General features: G+C 32.1%; 2 protein-coding genes and 1 long non-coding RNA gene across 3 annotated transcripts; 2 read left to right on the top strand and 1 right to left on the bottom strand.

Annotated features, from left to right (window-relative positions):
* Window positions 1-110: 110 nt before the first annotated feature.
* On the top strand, window positions 111-23,941 carry LOC116765756 (uncharacterized). Its single transcript, XM_061521907.1, has 25 exons — window positions 111-249; window positions 429-519; window positions 850-942; window positions 1,027-1,155; window positions 1,875-2,017; window positions 2,460-2,577; window positions 3,004-3,100; window positions 3,558-3,667; window positions 3,953-4,051; window positions 4,910-5,028; window positions 5,314-5,466; window positions 5,724-5,860; window positions 5,957-6,073; window positions 6,309-6,455; window positions 6,644-6,921; window positions 7,374-7,613; window positions 7,738-7,943; window positions 8,240-8,432; window positions 8,780-8,911; window positions 8,981-9,221; window positions 9,461-9,615; window positions 12,699-12,749; window positions 22,609-22,677; window positions 22,771-22,860; window positions 23,795-23,941. The coding sequence occupies exons 1-25, from the start codon at window positions 236-238 to the stop codon at window positions 23,861-23,863; spliced, it is 3,291 nt and encodes a 1,096-aa protein (XP_061377891.1). The 5' UTR covers window positions 111-235; the 3' UTR covers window positions 23,864-23,941.
* LOC133319024 (uncharacterized) lies at window positions 7,307-11,109 on the bottom strand. Its single transcript, XR_009752724.1, has 3 exons — window positions 10,826-11,109; window positions 8,215-8,427; window positions 7,307-7,928 (listed from the first exon to the last, which is right to left on the bottom strand). It is a non-coding gene; the product is annotated as an uncharacterized LOC133319024 (long non-coding RNA).
* On the top strand, window positions 21,268-22,594 carry LOC116765755 (uncharacterized). Its single transcript, XM_032655347.2, has one exon. The coding sequence runs from the start codon at window positions 21,540-21,542 to the stop codon at window positions 22,563-22,565; it is 1,026 nt and encodes a 341-aa protein (XP_032511238.2). The 5' UTR covers window positions 21,268-21,539; the 3' UTR covers window positions 22,566-22,594.
* Window positions 23,942-25,405: the final 1,464 nt, after the last annotated feature.

Below are 25,405 nucleotides of genomic sequence, written 5' to 3'. Positions count from 1 at the left end.
ACTTGATAATATTTATGGTTTACAGAAACTGTAAGAATAGCCGAGCACAGCTGTGAATGACAGCTGGCTTTTTTTAAACAATCTGCGTTTTACTATAACAGGTTTTATATCTGTGGTGTGAAGTAAACACTCAACATGGATGGTTTCTCATTACTCTCACTAGAGTTATTTCTTTTAGAATTAGTTGTTTAAAATGTTTGAGTAACATATAAAGAAGAATTATATTATTTTTAAAATGTCATCAGAAAGGTAATATGTAGTGACCGCTTATTGCTTATGTCGATGTCAAATCGTTACCGAAAATTTGTCGAAAGTTGCAAAATCAATAAAGTACGCGGAAATCACTAATGTCACGCCCTGAATTAGTTTGTTGCTGTGCGGTAATACTGCTGTGATTTGGATTTATCCAAGGCGATGTTTTATTCCAGAGTGGAATGGGTGGAGATCATAGAACCGAAGACAAAGGAGCATATGTATGCTAACCTAACAACTGGTGAATGTGTATGGGATCCTCCTGAGGTATTATTTTACATTGAATACCTAGCTTTGCGTTTTATTGTATGTTAAAAACCTTATTTAATTTTATAAGAAATACGTTTAGTTATGGAATTTTACAATAATTTCTATTTATTTCCGACATTTTTATTCATAACTTAATAAAATAGTACTGGTATTATGTATATTTTTATTTTTTATGAAATTAAAATTTATTTAAAAATATATCACAATGAAAATTTTTAATATCACAATATTTTATGTATCGAAATATATATTTTTCATTTCATATAGACATGCAACTATCTGTTAAAATTTGCATTAGTAACAGCTTATATATAAAATCAATTTCAGGGTGTGAAAGTGAAACGCACAGACTCTTCTCAATGGTGGGAATTATTTGACATCAATACTCATAGGTTTTACTATTATAATGCATCTACTCAGGTAAATTTAAAAAATATAATAATGTATATAGAATTACATATATAATAATGTATATAGAATTTATATAAAAAAAAACTGTTCCAGACCACTGTTTGGCATAGACCAACAGATTGTGATATTATACCACTAGCAAAATTACAAACATTGAAACAGAATACTGATCCTCAAAAGAGAAGAGAGACATCGACACAAACAAATCAAGCAGTGCCGCAGGTGAATATTGTATGTCAACTTTTCAATCAAAATCAATATGTTAATCACTTGAGAATTGCCCTTAAAGTCATTTATTCCAATCTTGTAAATCGGAAGCATATAAACTTTCCCCTACTATATTGTGATTACTATTATATTTTTTTGCACTCTAATGCTAATATGCATAATGCAAAGATCATTGCCCATTTCCTTTGTGCCATTGCACTGTAATAGAGAAAGTATTTATAAATATTGTAAATTTTATTCAACAGGCAGTTATAATAGACATGAACAACAATCAAAGCATATAAAAAATATAAGAAACTTGTTGTATTTTAATGTATCAGTCTTGTGAATAAAAGTGAATAACATTTTACAATATAACAAAGATAGTGTTGGACTCGGTTATGATGCAATAAATATGTAGTACATGTGATAACCTGTGACCTATAGGTTTTGTAAGCACTGATTTCCATTACCCTTTAAAATGCATTAATTAGTTTCTTTTAAATTTTGTTTATAAAATAATTTTAATTGCTTATGTATGCTGCATTAACTTGCATCTGCATTTTGCACCTGTAATATTTTCTTAATAATCTGTATGTTCTTCAAAATTCCATTCAGTTTCAACAAGTTTGATAACTTATCAATTTCCTTCCTCTTTTGAAATATTAACTGTCATGTTCAATAAGATACTTGAGTCATAGACAATTTGGGTCATTATACATTTTTTTTTTTAGGTTCCATCGACACTAGATCCAATCAGTAGCAATGGCAACAGCACAGCAGCAAGTGCTAATAAACTGTCACCAAATAACACGAAGAGTGTTACCATCACACAGACCAGTCCCGTTAGAACAAGAAGATCTAATTATCATCAACGGTGAGATAACAACTACATATAAAATAAAGATGGCCAAACATTAATTGCTAAGCTGACCTAATTCTAATACTTTCATATAATACCAATTGAATGAATTATTACTTTCTATTGCTGTGCAATGTATTTAATAACTAATTACACATACCCTGCATATACCCCATGAGAATAGGCATTGATAATATGTAACTCATTACAATAGCTAATCCTTTTTGCCTTGACCACTTTGTTCAACTTGTTAGGAATTTAATATTCATGTAGGATGTTAATTTACTATTCCAGTTCATTGGGCCGGAAGACCACCTTAGTTTATTTTATTTACATTTGGAGCTGTTTCAATGAAGATATATTTTTTGAAATAAGACCTCTTACGGGCCTCTTTTAAAAGATGATAGTGGTTATGAAATTTTATATGTAAATTAAAATAATTGGATTAATATTACAGTAGCAGTGGTGAACGTCGCTGTCGTCTGAGCGAAGACAGTGCTGCGCTCTGTCGCCACACAGATTCTGGTCGTTCCTCTGACAGTAGCCTTAGTAGTGCCCAGCAGAGGAGAAAACAGGTGGGTCTCAATACTGATGTATGATATCGTGATGGTCTAAGGCACTATATACATTCTCGATTTTTTATGTGCAATGTGATGTATATTTGTAATGTAAGGCCTATGTTCTACTGTTGCACATCTATCATTAGCTTGAATTTTTATTGATAGACATGTCACTGAATATATATCTTCCCTAATAGTTTATATTAAAAATAATGTAATATTTTAATATTAAACATTGCTAAATTATTTTATTTTTTAAAACACACCTATTTTGAGTTTTGTAGTGAACACTGTAAAATGTAGTTCATTACCTAAGTTGCCTTAGTTTCTTTATTAGTAAATGTGTTTTGTTGGTGAATGTATATAGTAATAATTTTTATATAAATAATGTATAAATTTTTGCAATAATAATAATAAAAAATATATGTTATGACATTTCAGCAAGAGTTAAGTGCGTGTGGCGCGGCTTGTACTCCTCAGCTGCGCAAGCGCAGTTCGGCCCAGCCTCACGAACCAGACAAGTGGTCCCCTCACACCGGTACATATACTATATTCTATGACCCACTATCCTATGAACATCATAGATGAGAAAGTTTGTGAGGATATATGAATGTTTGTCGTCCTTTTACACAAAAACTACTTAACGGATTCTGATTTATAAATTATAGTAATGTTTCTCAGATTCAAAATAAAATATAGGCTATAATTTATCACTTCATTCATTTTAGTTCTCGTGAGATCAGGTCATAATCTTATCTAGTATAAAGCCACGTGACCTACACTACACGTCCCTGTGGATAAGTTATTATAATCTATTGTTTAAACACAATTTCTCCCTGATTTTAATTCCGATGTCTTATACATAAAATATTGCTAAGGTAAATAATTACCTTATTTAATGATAAAAAAAATTTACTTCACCAATTTAAAGTTCAGTGATCAAATAGGTTTTTCCAATATATTAATATAGTAACTAAGTTTTATATTTTTTACAGCTCTCAATCGTAGTGGAAGTTTTATTTCACCACGGAAAGATGCTTCAGACGACTCGATGCACGAGAAGTACTTTAAATCTGTCGAGAGCACGCCGCTAACGAGGCGTAAGGTATGTGCGTTAAAACATACACACATTACTGGATTGAAACAGTAATAAATATCATGTACTCTTCGGTTACTTTAGATCCGAATATTTTAAAAGGATTTTACATATTATTAGTGATTGCTACTTTAAACAATCAACTGTATAACTTCAGCTACGTCAACTAAATTTAAAGTTTTACAAAAACCCATTCAGCGTAGTTCTGAAAAAGTAACAACGATTTATACATACATACATCTATATTAAATTATTAGTAGGATTTATTAAAGTAAGTAAACGTCTAATGTTTAGTTAAAACAACAGTCAGCGGGCGGTTCTTCAAATGATTCTGCGTCCCCTCAAAGTCCTAGTAGTCCATTACAGAAGCCCCAACCTACACCTTTCTTACAGGCAAGTACACATTTACATTACAACACCTACATTATATTTTATTATTGGCTTTGTTAAGAACAACGAGACATAAAAAAAATATTTTTCTGTGTTTTGAATAAGCAGGTGTGTCAGTTGAACCTACTATACACCTGTTATAAGCGAGCACACCTGTTAAACGAATGTATCTGAATTTTTTTTCATGACCAGATAATATGATAGGACCTTTTGTAGGATGTCACTTGTATGATAAAGGTCTTGATAAACTGGTATATAAAAATAACCCAAATGGAAGTCGTTTCATTTTGCATATTTTATTCAATATACATTAACTTCGATCTAGACTATTAACATATTACGGCCTATATAGTTTTGGAATTGGTAGGTGTTGCATTTTTGAGGAATAAATGAGCTCCATACAGTGGACGAGATCTTAGTCGTGTCTTGAGTTCACACCCAGACCTTTCAGTCTGAACATCCTTGATGGATTCATAGGACAATGAAAAGCAGTTTGGTTGACGGATAGTTATTAAATTATATTTAGTGTACGTTATATTAACATATATCACAGGCTTATATCGAATGTTTTTTTAAATACATCTTCGGTGGAAAATAAGCGTACGGCCAGTGTGATGTTAGCTATCAGAGCTGTTTTACCATACCAGGGTTGGGACTTGCGCCTTATCAACCCTATTTTTTGCCAACCCTATTGGAATACCAATGATATGTTTGTCATCCATAATCTTCCATAACCTACAAAGGCCTTTCCTATAGTTTGTCCGGGTTCGATTTTCATCTTCAATTTCATCCTTCATGTTTGATTAATTTCCTTTGTGTGTAAGTATTATCTTAACATGTGTATGTGTGTGTCATATCCAGGCGAGCGCGGCTCGTCCGTCACTAGTGTCGTCTATTTCGTTGGCTGAGAACACTCGCGCCATGCACTCGCTGGAGAGACCTCACCTGTCACGACACACTAAGGACCGCTACTCCGACAGGTATGCATGTTTGATATATCATATTAGACACTTCTTCCATATAATGCGACGCTTTGTTCTAGAACGAATAACATGTAGTATTTTTTATTCTGATATATGTAGCTTTAATATTAATGTACTGTTTCAAAAAAATCCCTTCACATATTTTTTCTTCTAAATTTAAATTTTCACATATTTTAGCATTCAAAATATGAGTTAGTTAATAATAAGAATAAAAGGACTAGCTAAATTTAGTTTTATGCTTTATGCATTCTAATATTAAGAAAAAATACATAATATTTCTAGGCATCTAGACAAAGAGCGTCTAGCCGAGCTTGAGCGAATGGAGCGGTATCCTGAGAAGCAGGCTGTATACAGTGTGGACAAACCCTTCAGACAAACCAGCCTGGACCTACGTCACAACGCCTCCAGCTGGCATCCTCCGCGAGAATTTACTAGGTATTTCTTATATATACTAGCTTATTCAGACGACTTCACCTGCTCTAGCTAAATGTGTGGTTTAGTAATTACACCGAATAATCATTCTATACATATTTCTATTATATTATTTAAATAATCAAATTGTCAAAATTAATTAAAATACTCTTATGCCTTAGTAAAATTAATTCACACTTTCGTCACAAGCAGGCATCTAATATGAACATATATTAAGGGTTAATAATTTTTCATATATATATTAAAAATATGTTTCCCAGGCGTCAACAAGCCGAACCCGAGCGTTATACCTCCAGCAAGACGTCAGTGTCCTCTGGCAGTAGCAAACAAAGGTCCAACGAGCAACATAACTTCATGAGGCTGTCTTCCGCCAACGAACAGGACAATATAGCTGCTGGTTAATAATATTATTCACTTAATTTAAATGTAGTTATAATAATATTCATTAAAAGGATGTTATTTTTTAATTTATAAGAGTGTTTTTCGCCTGCAGTGAATTATAAAATGAAATGCGTCAGCTTGGAGCCGACGTTGACAGAGCCTAATGTACAGAAACACAATCAACGTCTAGAGAAAACAACGACGCCCAGGGATAGAACGAAATCACGACGTAAGATGAACATCACATATATATATATATATATATATATATATATATATATATGTTTAATTGTCTAAATCGGGCTCACGTAATAAAAATAAAATATTAGTTTTATTTTAATTAACACTCGCGAAAGATCTCATCATCACGTTATCACGTGCTAGAATTTTGGTCATTTTTTCTATATGTTACCGGGATTCTGCTTCGTGGTTAATGATGGTTTCATAATTATAACGTATCTCAGGTCACAAGCGTGTGGAGGAGGAAGCGGCCTTGGAGGGTGACGAGGAGGACGAGGACGGGTCGCCGCTGTACTGTAACTGGGACCTTAGAGGCATGCAGCACTTACTCCCGCTACAGGACTACATAATACAGCAGGCTAAACTATCCAGTTAGTATTTTTGTGATGTCTATATAGAGGACTTCCTCTTATAGTACAGTGATATATATTGTATATAACGTAGCTTTTATAGATAGACTTTTATATGTGACAAGTGTATACTTTATATACGTGATTGCTTTCGTTAATCGTATACATGGTGTTAAAAAATGTAATCAGATAAAAAACATTTTTGTTAGGTCGCGGTCGTTATGCGGGTTCGGATTCTGACGGTGAGTCCGGGAGCTCGAGGTCGCGGTCGGGTTCGGAGTCCCGGTCTCTATCCGGACACGAGCCTGACAACGAGTCCTCCGACGGCGGCGCGCGGACCCCTGACGACGATGACGGCTCAGGGGTCTACCTCCCGCACACGTACGGAACACACAGACCGACCGACGCCGAATATATGAACCACGGGGTCGCCTATTATAATACGTTCGTTGGATTCGATCGACAACCCTCGCCTGGTATACACAGGGTGAGTGTTTTATTTTTCGTTGGGTACTGATACTATTATATTATGCCGATTATATTATATTATACCGATGGACTAGAACAAACCAGTCCGAAATGTTATAATTATATTAATTAGTATTAAAGTTACAAAACTATTGTAAAAAAAAATGCAGAATAAATTTCATCAACATAGTGAGTCGCTGCACTTCCTGTAGGTTTTTATTAACTGAAATACAATCTGGGAAGATTTCTCATTACCTGACTATGTGATAAGGATATCTTACTAGAATAAGTTAGTATTTCGAATTAATTTGCAACAATTGAAAGCAGTTTGGACTAGGAAGATAAGGGTGGAGAGGTCAATCAAAAAGACCCTTTTTTAAACGTGGTAATAATTATATATGAAGTTAGCCTAATCATACTTAATTTAATGTTTCGCACAGATTTGATAATGTTAATTGTTATTTATTACAGACGTCGTCCTTGGGTGGTTCGGGTGCTCCTGCGGTGTCCTCTAGTACGGGGAACACGAGTGCGGGCGAGTGCAGCCGAGCGGACGCCTTGTATAGTCCCGTGAGGTCGCACCCACATTCGCACTCCCACTCGCATCCACACTCGCACCCACACACCCACCTACACCCGCCGCCCGAACAGGATATAGAGATATTCGCAAAGGACAATCTCAATTTCAACAAAGGAATATTCAGGAGAAAGGTTTGTATCCCACAACTTATTCAAAAATTAATATTGCTTTTTAACAGTTACTCTTAATGCATGACTTCTTTTACAACTAAAAATAGTGATATTAATTTGAAAAATATATATATTGTAATTCCAGGCGTCAGTCCGTGACATGCTTTCTTGGACGTCATCATCGATTAGCGCCCCCATGGTGGGAGCGGAATGGGACAAGACTCATAAAAAGGCCGCCATAGATCTGTTCCGACTCGTACAGATATACATGGGAGACCGCAAAGCCCGCCCTGGTATGACGCTCAACTCTGTTGCCCAGGATATACTTCACGCAACCTTCACCAATGAGAAGTAAGTTCAATCCATCACAATTTCACAATAGTAAGCAAAGCTGCGCATATATGTGTAGTATTGTATTTCTTTCTTTTGCTTCGAGCGGACTCTTAAATCTATTTGATTACATTATATCTATGAGATATTCTGAAGAGTAGAAACGATCTCAAACAGTTCCATGATAAGGAGTCCTCTCAGAATTAGTATATTGCATTGCATAATAAATTTATTCAAGTGTCGAGTGTTGAGCTACAATATTGCTTTAAAGTAAAAAAATATATGTACGTACTTAAAAAAATGCTGTGTGTGTATAGATTGCGTGACGAGCTGTACGTGCAGCTGTGTCGTCAGACTACAGAGAACCCTCTCCGCGACTCGCTGCTCCGCGGCTGGGAGCTGTTGGCTGTGTGTCTCGCGTTCGTGCCGCCCTCGCCGGCCTTCCAGCCAGCACTCACCAACTACGTCAACAGACACCGCGATCCGGCCTTCGCGGATTGTTTCCCTGAGGTTAGAACAAGGAGTTTTAATTTCTATAAAATTTTTCACTGTGGTCATTTTAATTATTTTTATTACTACTAAACGATAGTTGTAATAAACGAATCTTCTAAATATTTATCAGTATTATTAATTAATTTGTTCGTAAACGGTTAATGTTGAAACTTCAGGTCGGTTTACATTTGTAAATATTAAAATTTGTCAAGGATTCTCTTGATGAAGCTATTTTTCTTATTCTCAATGTATATTTTCACTGAACCTGAGCGATATGTTAAAGATTTTATAATACCCAATTATTTGTGATCTTGTGATCGTAAGATTGCTACGACACACCTAATAACATTTCCTCTTGTTTCCAGGTTGGTAAATGGCCTATTCACGTCCAGGTGTCACACTATGCGAGCGTGGCATGTAAGAGATTGGAGAGGATCGGCTTCGGAGGAAAAAGGCAACCAAGAAAACCGAGTACTGAAGATATTGATCAAGCGAGAGTAAGTAACAAATGTGTATTTGATGATTACATTATAAAAATCGATTATAAAAATCGTTTTGTGTTCCAGATTCAAATATTCAGGCAGTCGATGTTCGGTAACACGCTCGCGGAAGTGATGGTGTTACAAAAAGAGAGATTCCCTCACCGACAGCTACCCTGGGTTCAAGTGGCGCTGTCCCAACAAGTGTTGCAGCTCAACGGTAGAGAGACTGAGGGGATATTTAGAGTGTCAGCTGACGTGGACGAGGTCAACGCCCTTAAAGCTAAAATAGATAATTGGGAACTGCCAGATGCATCTATGCTTACGGGTATACATATAATATATTTTATTTATTGCCTATTATTAACATATAAATTAGTTTTTTTTTTGATAAATATGACCACTTGTATTTTATATATGTATGGATTGTAATAAAAATGAAAAATCTTTTTACTTAAACGATCGATCTTCTATTTTAACATAACAATTTATTATTTCATTAATATAGTTTGCTATGGGAGAATTTAAGCCAGTATATTCCTAATCTTATATTTGTTTTCCCGCCAGATGCTCATGCGCCAGCCAGTCTACTGAAACTATGGTATCGTGAGTTGTATGAACCTTTGATACCTGACTCGCTGTACTCGGCGTGCGTCGCTTCGGGCGGGGATTTCCCGGCCTGCGAGCGAGCCCTACAAAGACTACCGCCGTTGAATAGACTTGTAAGTACTATAAGAATTAATGTGACTACTTGTGAGTATGAAGTTAAAATATCATGAAAATTTTCTATTTTTAAAAACTTTCGTTTATAATGTATTGCTTTGGGTAACTCTTATGCAGGGCGTGCACAGAGATTTGGGTTAGGGTAAGCAGATTGTTTGAAAAAAAAAAATACCAATTTTCATCATAATTTCCTCCTCTAAAACCTTGATAATATTCACGTATAAAGTTACACCAGTTCGATCAGAACTAACATCTATATATTTTATAAATATATCAACTACCTCTGAGCCGAGTAAAACGAGTAACATTACTTTTTTTTAAGTTAAATCTAAACTGGTCACACAATTTCCCTTTGTAACTATTTTAATTTTATCATCAAACGCTAACGACAAATTCGAAAATCAAACGACAATCCAAAATGTACTCTTAAATAAATACGTTAAAAGCACATTCATAGTTTTTGCATACACACTTGCAAATATTTCCCGCAAACAACATGGTATTTGTAGATAGTAAGCAGTGCTTATTTGCATCTATGGTTTGCACGCCACAGTTGTTACGTAATATCTTCGGTTCAATATTCTCTAAATCGAGATTAGAATTTTATTAAATGATAGAAATTTGTCATATCTCTTACAAAAGATATAGCATAAGAAATGTTGATTTTTATTATAATTTTATTCCCGTTATTATCATTTAAAAAATGATTGAATAAAAGTTCTTAAGATATTATGATAATAAAAATATATTTAATTTTAACCTTGTCTTGTCTTTATTAGGCGACATCTTTGAGCACACGAGATAAATTTTATATTAAAATTATATTGCTTGTTTAATTCCTTAATTAGTATGTTTGATACATTCCTTGCTTGCTATATGTAAAACATTAAAAGCATCTCAAATCGTTCAAGGAGATGTTGTGAACAACCAAAATTATATGACATGTAAGAATTTCAAGTACTTCTTCGGTATATATTATATTTTTAATAATATTTTATTTGCACATACATTTTTTTTGTATTTTTCATACTATTTTTTTAAATCTTCATTATATCAAGTGTTAGAAATATGTACCATCCGGTATTCTTACTGAAGTAGTAGAAACTCCGAATACCACTTTCCATATATATGCGGTAATTAATTTATCAAGGAAAATACATTAACATTTATAAAAACAGTTATATAATAATAATAAGTGAGGGACTTGACCTTTCTGAGTGGGAGTTCCGGCCATTAGTAAGCGCAGACAAAATACGGGTCCGTAACACGTTTGCCTCGTTAGCGCCCGAGACAAAAGATGCACTGGCGCTATCACAATAAAGGCGGTGTTAAGTTAATTATTGCTAATGACCGGCCGCTTTGCACACGGCACGCTCTGACGCAAAATCGTTCGATCTAGGCTAGTTTTAGTCAGGTGAACTTTTTTGCCTCCCCGCCACATTTATCACAAGACTCCATCGTTACACTACACACGAAGCGTTTCTCGTCTGTCATACAATTATGTTATTATGTATGGATACTTATATGGACCTTAATAATATAATGTGCGAATATTAACAAATTAAATGTGTCGTAAATAACAGAAAATAATTATTTATTTTATTTTTTATATTCTTTGCACTCGTACAAATGTCAATCAAAAGGTTAGCTTAATGCTACATGCATTTTTTACCAGTCAACTTAAGGGATGAACAAGAAAAAGATCTTGGGGCTGTACAAAAACTAAAGTAATATAGATGACAAAAAAAAAAAAAATAATCTATTATACATTAAAAATATAATTAACATGAAACTTAATTTTAATTCTGTGGTATGTTTAACGAACCTGTTAAAATTAATTTCTCAGTAAAACTAATTCTGTCATAATCACTAAGTTCGTCATATATTATCAAATTATAGTTTTTTACCTACCGATAAATCAAATCAGAGTTACGTCAAAGTTTATTTACATTCGATGTTCGTCTTAAGATTAAAAGATATAACAAAACATATAAATTATATTTTAATTCTGCACGAATCGATTTTTTTTAAGCAATAGTGTAGGTAACAGATAATAAATATTTTAGAAGAATCGTGACTGGACGCGATTTTACTGTAACGTTGAGATCCAGTTTCATCAAGCTTTTTTTTTTGTATCCAGCCCTCTGCAGATTGTTTAAAATGGTTTGGTGACTAACTCCCATCTTCTGGGCGATGTCAGGAGATGCCACATGCCGGTCTAACTCGATGTTTTCCATGTTTTTATTCGTCGTCACATGTCTTCCGCCGGCTGGCCTATCCTCGGTGTCGTTTTCACCGGCTCTGAATCATCGAAACAATTCCTCCGCGGTGATAGAGTACCATCCCCTAAAACACAATTAATCTCACGGAACGTTTCTTTAGCGGATTTGCCTTTAACGAAGAAAAACTTTAAAATGGCGCGAATTTCGGCGTTAGTCAACTCCATGTTTACAAGACTATAACTGTTCAACGAAATATCCAAACTAATGATGCACAGCGTCGTTTTGTACGTTATGTCAAGACCTTTCAAATAATGTATAGTATTGTGAGGTACGAGCTCTGTATGTGTATGTGCGTGGTGGGACGTACGATACGTCTAACTGTCCATCAAATATCTTAAAAAGACTTAATATTGATAAGTGAAACTGGGTCTAAAGCCGGTATCTTTAAAAACAATTATAAGGAAAAAATATGAGATGGTCTATGGCAAAAAATAAAGAAATAAATAAAATATAAATACATACTATTAAATTAAATATTGAAAACAAATGACGTGCTATTAGATGTTTTTTTTTACTGACCTGGATTAGTATTATAAAACATGATATTATAATTGTTGAGTTAAAAAAAAAGGTGCGATTGTTTTTTGTAGGAATCTCTTTGGCCAGTGAGGAGACTGTTAGCTTTAGAGAATCTTTTTTTTATATACAAAGTCACATCATCGATTTATCGGTTCAGCCATTATTGTATCATTTTCCACTTGATTTTGCTTATCTATTTCCCAATACTAGACTGTTATGTTTAGCGTGCTTTCTTTGTATAATGTAACGAAATTCTTTCTTAAAAAAATAATTTGTTCCAGGTACTTACATACTTAATAAGTTTCCTGCAGCAATTTACGGCACCGGAAGTGGTAAGTCAGACGAAGATGGACTCGGCGAATCTGGCTATGGTGTTCGCTCCAAACTGTCTCCGATGTACGTCACAAGACCCCCGCGTGATCCTGGAGAACGCTAGGAAGGAAATGACCTTTCTGAAAACTCTCATCACAAACCTCGATACATCCCACGTCCAAGATCTCCTGTGATTTACAAATCTTAACCACTATGATAACAACGTGTCGAGATATATTATAGCTTTACTATCTCCTTATAGAGAACCATCGAATCCTTAATAATATATTATAGCCAACATATATCAACACGGTTCTTATAAAATACCGATTCTATTCGTCTTGTATATTATATGTTTTTTTTTTTGTATTTTTGTACGCTATGTAATTTTATTTGGTCGTATCCAAAGATATTTAATGATATGTGATTTTAAATATATTTAGGATTGAGCTTTACAAAAGATCACGTGCAATGTTTCTCATTTGGACATCGTATTTGTTGTTAATAATAATTATTTTTATTGTACTCGTGTGCGGGATAATAGCTATGAGTTAGTTTTGTTTGTGCGTGTGTGATGTGCGTGTGTGCGATTATTTCGACCTTATATTTAACATCACAAATACAGCGTTTTGTAATGTCGTCGTTCGTATGCCGTGACAGTGATTGAATGCTAAAGAGCTACCGTTATTTTTATACGAAGTGGCACTAATGGTTTCCTTAAAATAATTTTACGTTGAATTAAATTATATATTAAAAAAACGAGCCGTATATTAGACCATTATTAAAATTCTGAAGGACGTATCATACGATCGATATATAAATTGGATGTTCCTAATTTAAAGTAATCAAACAAATTGGTATCATCAAACAAATAGTACCAAATTCCAATACATCACAAGTAATTTAACTATTGTGAGATACCAACGAATTAAACAGTGCATTTATATATTGCTTTTATAATTTTACGTAGTCATTTGATTTTTATCATTATATTTATATAAATGTATTATGTCAACTGGTATAAGGTTAAAAAAAAATATTGTCTGAAAACAAAAAAATTAATTAATGATGTTAGATTTTAAAAAATTACGACAAAAAGTTTAAAGGTGTTATTGATAAATGGCATCTTGATATTATAGTTGACATTGGATAAACGTTCTGATCTAAACGTACATTTGAAATTCGAACAATAATAATAAAAAAAAATTAACAGTGTATTTACATCGAAAATAAAATTTATTTTGCAAAAATGAATTAGAGTAAATAATTTAAAACAAATGGCCACGATAAAAAAATGTCATCTCGTTAATGTATGATTCAATATTACATTTTATGTTTGTTTTATTTTGTGCCACATAAAAGGTCTGTAATAGAAATTACAAGTTAATGTATTTCAACTTTATGTGTAACGCTTGAAGGTTCATTATGTAATACGGTCTTTCAAAGCGCAGCTATATTAATCGAGATATTATGTTAATTTCCAGATTACTTAAAATCTAACGTCATTGATTTCAACACACAACTTATTTCGTCACACCAAGGTCAAGCGCTATACTGCCAAAAAAAAACACAAATTAATTTTCTTAATTCTCGACACAAAATGAGTTTTTGAGTTTTGAAGGTTTCTTACGGTAAGGTCTTATAATTCATAAATTTCGTTTCCTATAATAATTTATCCATAATGTATTCATATTAACAAACTGATCATTTAAATGTCTCATATAAATTTATGTTACATGTGAAAACGTCAAGTTAATTCCAAACCAGCCTAATGATAAACCAGATAGTTTAATAAACAAGTTAACCAGCTTAAATAATAATGATATAGATTAATGAAGAATCCTATGGACGAATACGTGAGATATAAAAAAAAAAAGCTATTATTTTTTAGAAATTTAAATATTAATAGTTACGTATTGTTGAACGCGGTTTATGAATTTTAATTCGTATTGATCATAGAAAATTATATATTGATGGATTCATAACAGTTGTTGAATTTAGTGAATTAAATAGCTGCCTTATATCGCTTATAGAGACCTCTAAGTTAAAATTAATAAAAATTATTAAAAAAAAAAAGAAATCGCACTACACAAATATGCCTTAGACGAGGAACTATACAACATGGTTTAAGGTTAATAGTTTTAAAGTGCTCTAGATATATACTTGATACGCTCTTGAGCTATTCAAGTAACCCTCATATTCCATCATATGTAAGCTTGGTAACATAGTATACTTATTTCGACTGATTTTTTTTTCTCTCCCTAGTTTAAGCATTCATCTCATTTTATATTATTTTTTATAATCTTTTTTGGTTATGTAAGTAATTTTAAATTTATTTTAAGGGAGCAGCGTTTCCATTCATTCGTGGCGAATAAAAAGTTATAGTATTGAAGCTATTTAGTATAATAATCAATAGAAATAATTGTGAGCTTTTTTTTTGTTCAGCTCTGTTTGAAGCCCACCCTTTATTTGGCAGCTTTGATATGACTTACGAATGAATCCAATTTGAACAAATTTTTTGCTTTCTATAGCGTCGTCCTTGTGAATGTCACTTGTTTTTCCAGTCATACTAAAGAGATCTAAAAATCCGCATGTTCAAATCACTAGGTTATTTTTTCAAATGTCAAAATATATCGAACCTCTCTTTTTTTTTATTTTTTTTTTTTATAAGAAAACCTTATTTTTGAAATGGTTTTATATGTATGTAATTCGAAAGACGAACGTGTTTTGTTTACCTATTTTATCTCGAGTGATTGGAAACGAAGCATTCTTAATATTTTTACGCTTTAATAACAAACGAATGATAATCTCACTCACTTAAAATAAATATTAAATGTTCGGATGTATTTCCTATAGTATATTTTTTTAGTATTTTTAAACAATAATAATTATCGGGGCACATGTTTATTTTTAATATATAGCTTTTTTCAATAATTAATGTTTCTCGGACATTCCTATTCGTTTATTGGAGCAGCCTGCACTATGATTAGTAAACAATTAAAATATCTATTATTATATTTAATTATATATATATATATAAGGATAATTTATAATTTTTCTGCATCTATCGATGTCATATAACACTGATTGCAACCGAACTTATAACTGATAATATTTGTATATCATTCGGCAGCTGTGATAGACCTCGATTATATTTTTTTTTGATACCGATATGAGCATAACCTACTTATACCCCGTTATTGAAAACCGCAACATTTTTTAAGCTATACTATTAAAATGTTACCGTCGCTCACTGTGCCATAAATACTTGAGAGGTGACGACATTTTATTTTAGACTTTATAAAACTCGTGTAAGGTACGTTTTAAATTAATTTAATTTAGAATGTGCCTGACTGTGTGTCCGAGAAGTCGATGTCGTCTAATCTCACGTGATATCGGGACTCCCGATCTATTGAATGCTGGTATTATTCGAATTTCATATCGTTTTAGTTGTTAAGATAATGTTCTTATAGCCTATAAAATATAAGAGATATGTAGCTTTGAGTTAGCTCCAGCCACCAACGCTCTCTTGTTAAGTAGAATTTGTGATTAAAGTGAGGGCACAATTTATTTCCGTGTAAGTTTTTAGTTAGTGATATATGCACACTGTACTGCGATCTATATTTTTGGCAGCTAGATTTATAATAGATTATCTATTGTATACTAAATTGCTTATAATACACCTGTAAAGTTTGTATAGTACTTATAAAATAATGCAATAACTTCACTACTTAGTCTTTGTAAATAATATGCCTCTTGTTTTTTTTTTTTTTTGTTTAATCTGGACAATATAAGTAATGCCTACGATGTTCATGAGAGTTGATGTGAATATGGACTTGCAGAGAAATAAATTATCCGTTGGGTAAATGCGAATACCACATCTTGTTTTATTTCATTATTACTGCGTGTCTACTTTGTACCTAATTTTTTTTATCAAATATCACGTCTCTTAATCCAATGTTCAACCGAATGATCACGACTCGCCATTAGTAAAATTTCTGATGTAAGATCGGAGTTTTATTGCAATAAATATAGATTATTAGCATCAGAAGTTAAAGCAGTTGAAAAAGTAAATAGAGCCTATATTTTATAAAGTAACCAATTACGAAAACAATACTCTTATTTGAATGCACGATATCGAATTATATGTAAATTTGATATCAAAGACATTACTTTAAAATGGTCTTAGTTATTACTATGAATTATTAAAAAGAATTCCTTTATCGTATTATTGTGTATATTCACCTTCATAATACTATAAACATAAATATAAAAAGTTGAATAGAGATTATACGCTCGTTTTCAATCACATTATTAACTCGAGTCATATACTATGTCTCCGGTCATAAACTAAGTCAGCCTGAATTAATAAACGCTTAATAATTTATATTAATCAAACACACAGTCTTGGACAATCATCTAAAATTTGACATCTCATCTATAAGTCTTAATTTAGGTATCTATCAATTTTATAAATGTCAGTGTTGCCACCAGAGCCTTGGATTTTCGGAATTCGGTTGCAAGTGTTGTATAAATAAATTGTATTAAAAATGTTTTTTTTTCCATTTAAAATAAACAATATTTTCCCTTCGGAGATTGTCAATAAGTTGTGTGAGCATTTTCAACGGCTTGATGTAATAAAAACCAAAAAATTGCTTAAAATCCCTAACGTTCAGTAATAAATTAGAAACGAATTGGTTTCTCGTGCGCATCAGCCAATCAGAAATTAATTGATAATATTTCCTTGTTTGTTATGCTTTAAATTATTATATGGAGACCTCGCAACGGATCTGTGAATGATTTCGCCAATAATAATAAAAGATAATTCAAATAAACGTTTATATCCGAAATAGAATATTGAATGATGACACAGCGTTTAATATTTTAAAATTCGGATTTAATTTTCGATTTCATATATCATTTCGATTTCATATATTTCAGGATATCAGAAGTAATTTTTTTTTGAAAATAAAATTCTTTGTTTATTTTTTGTACTGAAAATAAAAGACATAATATTCAATAGTACAACTCGTTGCCAACACCTGATATTTATATTGTATATTAATGGTATAATGAAGTCACATCTCATAAATCATTTTTTTTGTAGATGACATATTAATTATTATTTTCACTGTTATAACTCCTGCTGATACAGGTTTCCTTATAAACACCTTATAATTTTCTTAATAAATATGTTTCACTGTTACGTATTGATTTAGAAATTGGAATTATCTGACAAGAACACATTTAATAAATATGTACATTAAATGATTATTTTCTCATAAAGATAACGTACCATATTTTACATTTTCTTTATTATATATAAATATATTCCGAGCTTCTTTTTCCCATGTTATTGTTTTGTCAACTTTATGCCTCAACACTTCTCACTCAAAGCCAAGTTGAAAAACACTGTTCACATTGGTTTTTTTACTGTCCAAATTTCAATAAAAGTTTATACCAAACTGACTCAATGTTAATGTATACAAATTAATCCTTATTTTCTTAGTCCAGACATAACTTGAGAATGGCTCAAGAAGATGAAATTCTTCTATGTTAAAATGTCTTTTCGATATTTCATACATGTTTACATAAAAAAAACTGTCTCTCAGTTGGTTGAATAAAGCGCAAACCGTTTGTGGTTAACAATGAAGACATTTAATAGTAACTCTATGTGACTTTCCCAGATCAGAGTAATTTAGTAAGATGGGGCAAAGGTACCGAAAAAACTTGCCACATTTGCGGGGAGGCAGTTGGAATTGCTAAGCATTTGCTGGTGGGATGTAGGGTACTCCTAGATAGCGGTCAGTACTCGCGTCGTCACGATAGGGTTTTAGAAATCATACGTGAATCGGTTAGTCAAAAACCAACGATCAATAGATTTTGTGAGAGAAGGCACTAGGGCTACAAAATCAAATGTCAGGCCTTAGTCTATTATTGAAGCGGCTCCGATTGGAGTTTAATGATGGATACGTATGAGAAGCAATATAAAATCCCAGAGGATATTTGTGTGTCGGCCGCCAGACCGGACATATTTTTATATTCGCGAATTTTAAAGCGCGTTGTACTAATAGAGGTCACGGTTCCTGGAGAAACCAACACCCCAAAGACCATGTCATCAAGGTCAACAAGTACAAATTCGAGCTCACTAACGAACCCACTAAGATTATGTTCGTTGTAAATTTGTACGCGGTAGAAGTAGGTATAACAGGCAAATGTCTCTACAACCTGCTAAAAGACAGGCGTGCCAATAACTAACATCAGTTCATTCTTGGAACTTGCGTCGAAGGCAGCCCTAGCAGGTTCGTTTCAAATTTGGTTAGGTAGAGAGAGAAGCTTGCAAAGTGGAGGTGAGCCTTTAACGCTCGTTAGATAGGGGTCCTTTAAAACTACACCTGGGTCGCAAGTCCTAGGTACTGGTGAAGCTCCTCTCGCTGCAACGCGATGGACCCGGCACCCACACGGTGAATCCATGGAATGCTGAGAGATTTCGTCTCTGACGTCACATTCTCCATAACGAAGAGTTAGTAAGTTGTAACGTTCGGGACCAAGAACTTTTTTATAGTCTGTTAGTTTAAAATAAAAAATTAAGGCGTATATCGTAATTAATGAAACTTTAATAATAAGCGAAACAAATATTTTTTTATGATAAATTTGATAAATTATGCGAAGGTTCAAGTTTTTGTAAAATAACTTACAATTAGATATTAAATATGTACCATACATGTTTATTTTATGATAGCTACTAACTATTATGTTTTAAACACATGTCATATAAGCTATACACATATAAATAAATAAGTTCTAACCTGAGAAAACTGCAAATTATCTCGCTATAATCTAGCTATAATGTCAATTATCAATCAATCATAATAATAGAATATCATAATTGTTTTGTAATTTGCCGTACACATTTCATAGTTTGAAGAAGAAAACGTGTTTTATTTTATTGATTCAAAAATATATGTGCTGCTATAAACAAACTTAAACTGTAAACAAATGTTTTTGAAATTCGCCGGTTCGTTTTTTTTTATAACTTTACTTACGTCAAACCGAATTAATTACGTTGCGTGATCGTATATGAATATTTAAAATACAAAAAAATGTATACGGATGTTGTTTTTTTTTTTTGGGTATTCTACGAATGTAATAAATACGAAAGTGTATGAAGATGTATAAATGTTTGGATGTGTGGATGTTTGTGTCTCTTTCACACAAAAACTACTCATTGGATTTTGAAAAAACTTTACAGTTATGTTAATTAGGTATTAGAACAAAACATAGTCTATAATTTATCACGGCATTTCATGTAATTCTCGCGGGATTCCGATATTATAAAGTTATATTTTGCCTGGATTCACGTGATCGACAATGGATGTCTCTCTGTCTTGATATTAAAACAAAAGACATGATGTCTTTTGTTTAATAGACAATAAATTTCTCTCTAGACTCAAACCTGAAATCTTCGCGGGCGAAGTCCGAGCGATAACCAGATATCAGTACTAGTCTTGTTTGTGACTAAGCTATTATAAAAGGTAATGTATTTTTTCTACTAATAAAATTACTTCCAGTTTCAATTTAAACCTACACGAAAAAAAGTACAAACATTATATCATTGTATAAAATATATCATTCAAATATCTTTTACTTATAAAGAAATATCTATTGATAAAATTTTGAAAACAAATGAATATATTGAAAATCTTAGCTCCGCATACTAATGGCACTTATGTCTATAATGTGATGTAATGGTTTTGATTGTGGTTTTCTTACAATAGAGAAATGAAATTAAAAAAAGATTTAACAAAACAAACTAGATACATACCATAATGAGATCTAAGATTTACGAGAGTTTTATTCATTTAAATGAAACTAATATTTTTCGGATATACTTACTACGCGGGTTTTATTATTTTAAAAAACTACATAATCCCGACGTTTCGGTTACTTTTCAGCAACCGTGATCACGAGGCGAGAGACGAGATCTCACATCTCGTAGTATATCCGCGTAAAATCCGCGTAGTATATCCGAAAAATATTAGTTTCATTTAAATAGATACATACCAGTAAAGATAGTTATATGAATTACACTATTAGTAGTTCATATAACCATTTATGTATCTCGTCTGCCCTTGATCACGGCTTTCGTAAAGTAATCGAAACCTTGCTAATACATATAACAAATCTTGAAGTACACATGTAGGAAAAAATCCTACTATAAATATTTATATTAACATCTATTACTCGACCATAAAGTTTTTTGGTTTAATTAAGTTATGAATTGAAATACAAGTTTTGTTTTTTTTTCTATCTAGTTAGGTATTTTGATAACTGGATAACCTGAAATAACTGAAAGGTCAAAGGTTTAAGTCTCATATCTGAAAATGCCGAGCACAACTGTGTAATAGACTAATAGTCAACTTATAGTCTATATAAAGAAATATAATATTTTGATATGACTATTAGAAAGGAATCTATTAAAACTACAATTTTAATGTTTTTTCCTATAAAAGTAAAGGTACAAACATAATATGTCTACAACATTTAAATTGATTACAAGAATTACAAAGAATTAAAAAATATCTTTTAATATCTACTAAATGATACAAAAAAAAGTTATTCCTTTATTCGTTTATAAGAAAATTGTTAGCTTTTTGTAAGTTTCATCGAACTAATAGTGAAGTCGTTTATAATAGTTGTAATTATAATATTAAGGTAAATTCACCTATTAAAAATTAATTTCTTGATTGTTCCTCTACTTCACGCGGACCTTAAACATGTTGTGACAATTCAATCGGAAGGTTGACGCGATGTTGGCTCCAAAGCAACGTCAAAATATCGTACAATCCTCTCACTTAATACGAATCATTAGAAAAATAGCCGGTGCTTCCGTGATTACTATTAAGAGCACGTCTCAAAATGTTATTCTGTCATCATTCACATACTTCGGTTTTTTTAGTTTCATCACTTGGTATTCCATATATTTTTATTCAGTATATAAAATGTATTCAGAAGACCAGACTGTATTGAGGTCTCTTTATAGCACAAAACTGAAACGTTACGGCGACGAAGTCGAGAGGATTATCGAATTAATATTTTCTTTATACGCTATGTGGAAAGTACCGTTCGATTTGAGCGGCAGTTCCGAAGACATGCAACAGATTGTAGACATCGACAAAGCGATCCGCGACTTATCTGAAAGTGTAGATTATAAAAATAACAATAATTCTGTCATTTTTATATGTATTGTTCAGACATTTATAATTGGCACTAGAGTTTTCAGTATATGGTTTTCTCTTTATAATTTAAATCTAAGACTTCCGAGCCAGAAGGTCTTTGTGATTATTTTCACTGATGCTGTCACTTTTATCATAGTAGCACAGTTTTGTTCATACCTTGTGCTTTTAAGGAAGAGATATAATATACTTAATAGAATTCTCGCTTCGATTAAAGTGAGTGAAGTATTGATATCTCGAGTTAAACTTCCAAGGAGCGTAGATAATGGGTCTAAAATACAAAATAGATTTGTTGCTGATAAAATAAAAGCTTGTAGCAACATTCATAGCATGTTATTCATGGCTGCTCAGACGTGCAATGATAAATTTGGTTTAGTAATACTATTAACAATGTTGAAAAATCTCATATTGATTATATTACATTTCTTCTACTTCATGGAGGCGACGGCTGCGTCTCTGTTTAAAGAACCATTGGTGTACATTGGATTTTTAGTCTATGTGTACTGGCAAATATGTTTTTCTCTTGCCGTTATATATGTATTCATTTATTACAGTGAAAGTGCTGTAACAGAGGTGAGGACTGAAGGGTGTTATAGATAATTTAAAAGGACGATATATCAATACGATAATTTATTTGTTTTAGGCTCTACTCATGGCTGTTATAATACATCAAATTATAAACAGCAATTTGGATTCTTCTATAAGAAGTGAGGTATGTTAATGAAAGCTTAACAATGATGAAGAATATATTATTTTGCTATATTAAATATTAAGAAAACTTTTTAAATCATGTTAAATTTTACAGGCGGTTAATTTATCTTTGCAAATATTACATCAAACGCCTAAGTTTACAGCTCATGGACTGTACAAATTGAATCATGAAGTTTTGCTAGAGGTAAGTATTTGTAGGTAGGTACCTACAAGTCCCTCTTAAAAAAATATTGATAAAATTTTAATTCCCATATCTCATGTCCGTGACCACACCGCAAAACCTAGAGACACCGTAAGCGCATTCTGCCAGTATCCAGAGCGGTACGCCAGAAAATTGAGAAATCAATGGCGGTAGATGATATATAACAGGACCAACTGACAGACATTCACATCTCGTCTACCCGTGATCACGGTTTCTGAAAAGTAACTGAAACGTCGGGAGTATGTAGTTTTTTTTTACAAAAATAAAGCACGCGTAGTATATCCAAAAAAATATTGGTTTCATTTAAATTTAATTATAATTCTTATTCCTCAGGTTAGCTATAGAAATGGTTTTGTAATCCCCCCTATAACACGGTACTCTTATAACGCGTTTTCATATAACGCGATTTCATGTCCCTCGTATAACACGTGTTTTCCCCCATATAACACGGGGATTCCCCACGTGATTTTCCTCATTTAACTCGGGGATTCTGAATTTAAAATAAATCTTCAATACTGTCTTGCACCATATGTAAGAATGCAGAAAAAACATAAAATAGAAAACGAAGAATCATTAGATAGTGAAATTTTAATTAATACAGACGACATAACATAGTTTTTCCTTAATATTCGATTTAAACCCTCTTTAACAAGAAAAGTTAAACGTGAATCATTTGTATATAACGCGTTATACGAGGTCATACGAGCGCGTTTTACGAGAATTTTCGTACAACGCGTTTTCCTATAACGCGGAACAAATATACCGTGTAATAGGGATTATTATATTATATTATAATCATGGATTTTATGACAATTGTTTTTTTTGTAACATATAATAATTCTAAAATCTGTTTGAGTGTTCAATACGTATTTTTTCTTTATAAACGACTTCCTAATAATCATATCAATATTTTCAGGGTGCAAGATCTGTTACAACGTTTCTTGTAATTCTTCTACAATTTGTTACCGATAAACGATCTAATTAGTTTGGTTTGTGAAAGAGTTTGTACAAATGCATTTCATGATTCTTAGTCATAAAAATAAATGATTGATTCCAAATTGAACCTTACCTTTATTTTTAGATTTGAGCCTATAGCCTATTTTTATTTTCTTTACTTCTTGGCCAAATAAAGGTACCTATTGAAAATGATTAGATACTTATGTTTTAAAAGTATTAACAGCCGATTTAAGACGATGTGAATGAATCATTGTTATTTAAAGTAAATTATATTTTTATGTTAAAGAGCTAGGAACTGTTAATAAATTTATCGACTTAATTAGTATTAATTATGTCACACGATTCGTGAAAAGATGAGTGTTTTTCATTTGGCATAAAATTTTTTTTTTTACAAATATCCTAATTGGTAATAATTATATTCTTAATGAAACCGTAACAAAAAACCAATTGCTCATAACAATAGCCATTGTGTAGATATTAAAACAATTGTAGTAGTTGAACAAATTAAAGAAACTCATGTTTGATTCCCATAAAGGTAAGAAAAATAGTTCATTTTTTTATACATTATAACCTGTATATAAATTGCAGCAAATGATTAGGGTAATTTGCATAGTCCTCTTGTATACACAAATGAATGTTTCTTTGTATATAAGTGTCGCTTCTGCCCACAACTTCGATTAAACTGAATAGTTTTAATTAAAGATAAATAAAAAGTGTGGCCAAAATAAATTGAATGCCCATAAGTGTTAATTGATCAGTTATCGACCAGGGTAAAAATAATGTATGGTTTGTTAATGTGGCTTCATTAAATATGCGAATCGAGTTTTAAATATAAATATAAATGTGTTTAGAATTGACTACAATTGGTGTTTATAAGGAATAAATCACCATTAATTCTTAGACCTGTAGAATATACATGTATAACGATTAACACTCTGACAAAAGGATATTTTATTTAAGATTCCTTTGTGTGTTACATAATTTTTCTAGTTTTAAATAAATAAGTATATTTAAGTAGAAAATAAAACGTTAGTCTAATAGCTTTCTTAACGCCGTTTTGATGCTGTAAAGCAATATAAAGGAGACAGCAATCATGTTTTTTTGACAATATACAACATTTGACTTTAGTTACAGCCGTTATATTATAAAATTATTTCCCAAGAACTAAATATAAAAAGGATGAATAATTTCAACAAAAATCGACATCGATCACATATAGAGAAACCCTAAGAGTAGTGTTGCTCAAATTTAAGAACAAGACGAGACTTGGCCAGTCTTGGTCTTGGTCTTGGTATTGCACTTCCAGTCTTGGACCTGGTCTTGTTCTTGCAGCAAGAGTTTTGCAAGTCTTGCAATTACCTATTAGCCTGTCGCTATTTATTAATCGTTATTTTAGATATTAGAACAACGCAACAGAGTAGGTACATTTTGAGCTTGAATTAATATTTTGACAAACCAACTTAATAAATGTCTTAATATTTCATGAGAAATTAAAAGAATTCCAAAAGTCAACGGTGTCTTGCCGGAGGGAGTCTGTTTCTTAATAAACGTTTACATTTAATAATCTTCA

Source organism: Danaus plexippus, chromosome 11 (assembly GCF_018135715.1).
Source record: "Danaus plexippus chromosome 11, MEX_DaPlex, whole genome shotgun sequence".
Classification (NCBI taxonomy): domain Eukaryota; kingdom Metazoa; phylum Arthropoda; class Insecta; order Lepidoptera; family Nymphalidae; genus Danaus; species Danaus plexippus.
This window is presented reverse-complemented; position numbering and strand designations above follow the sequence as displayed.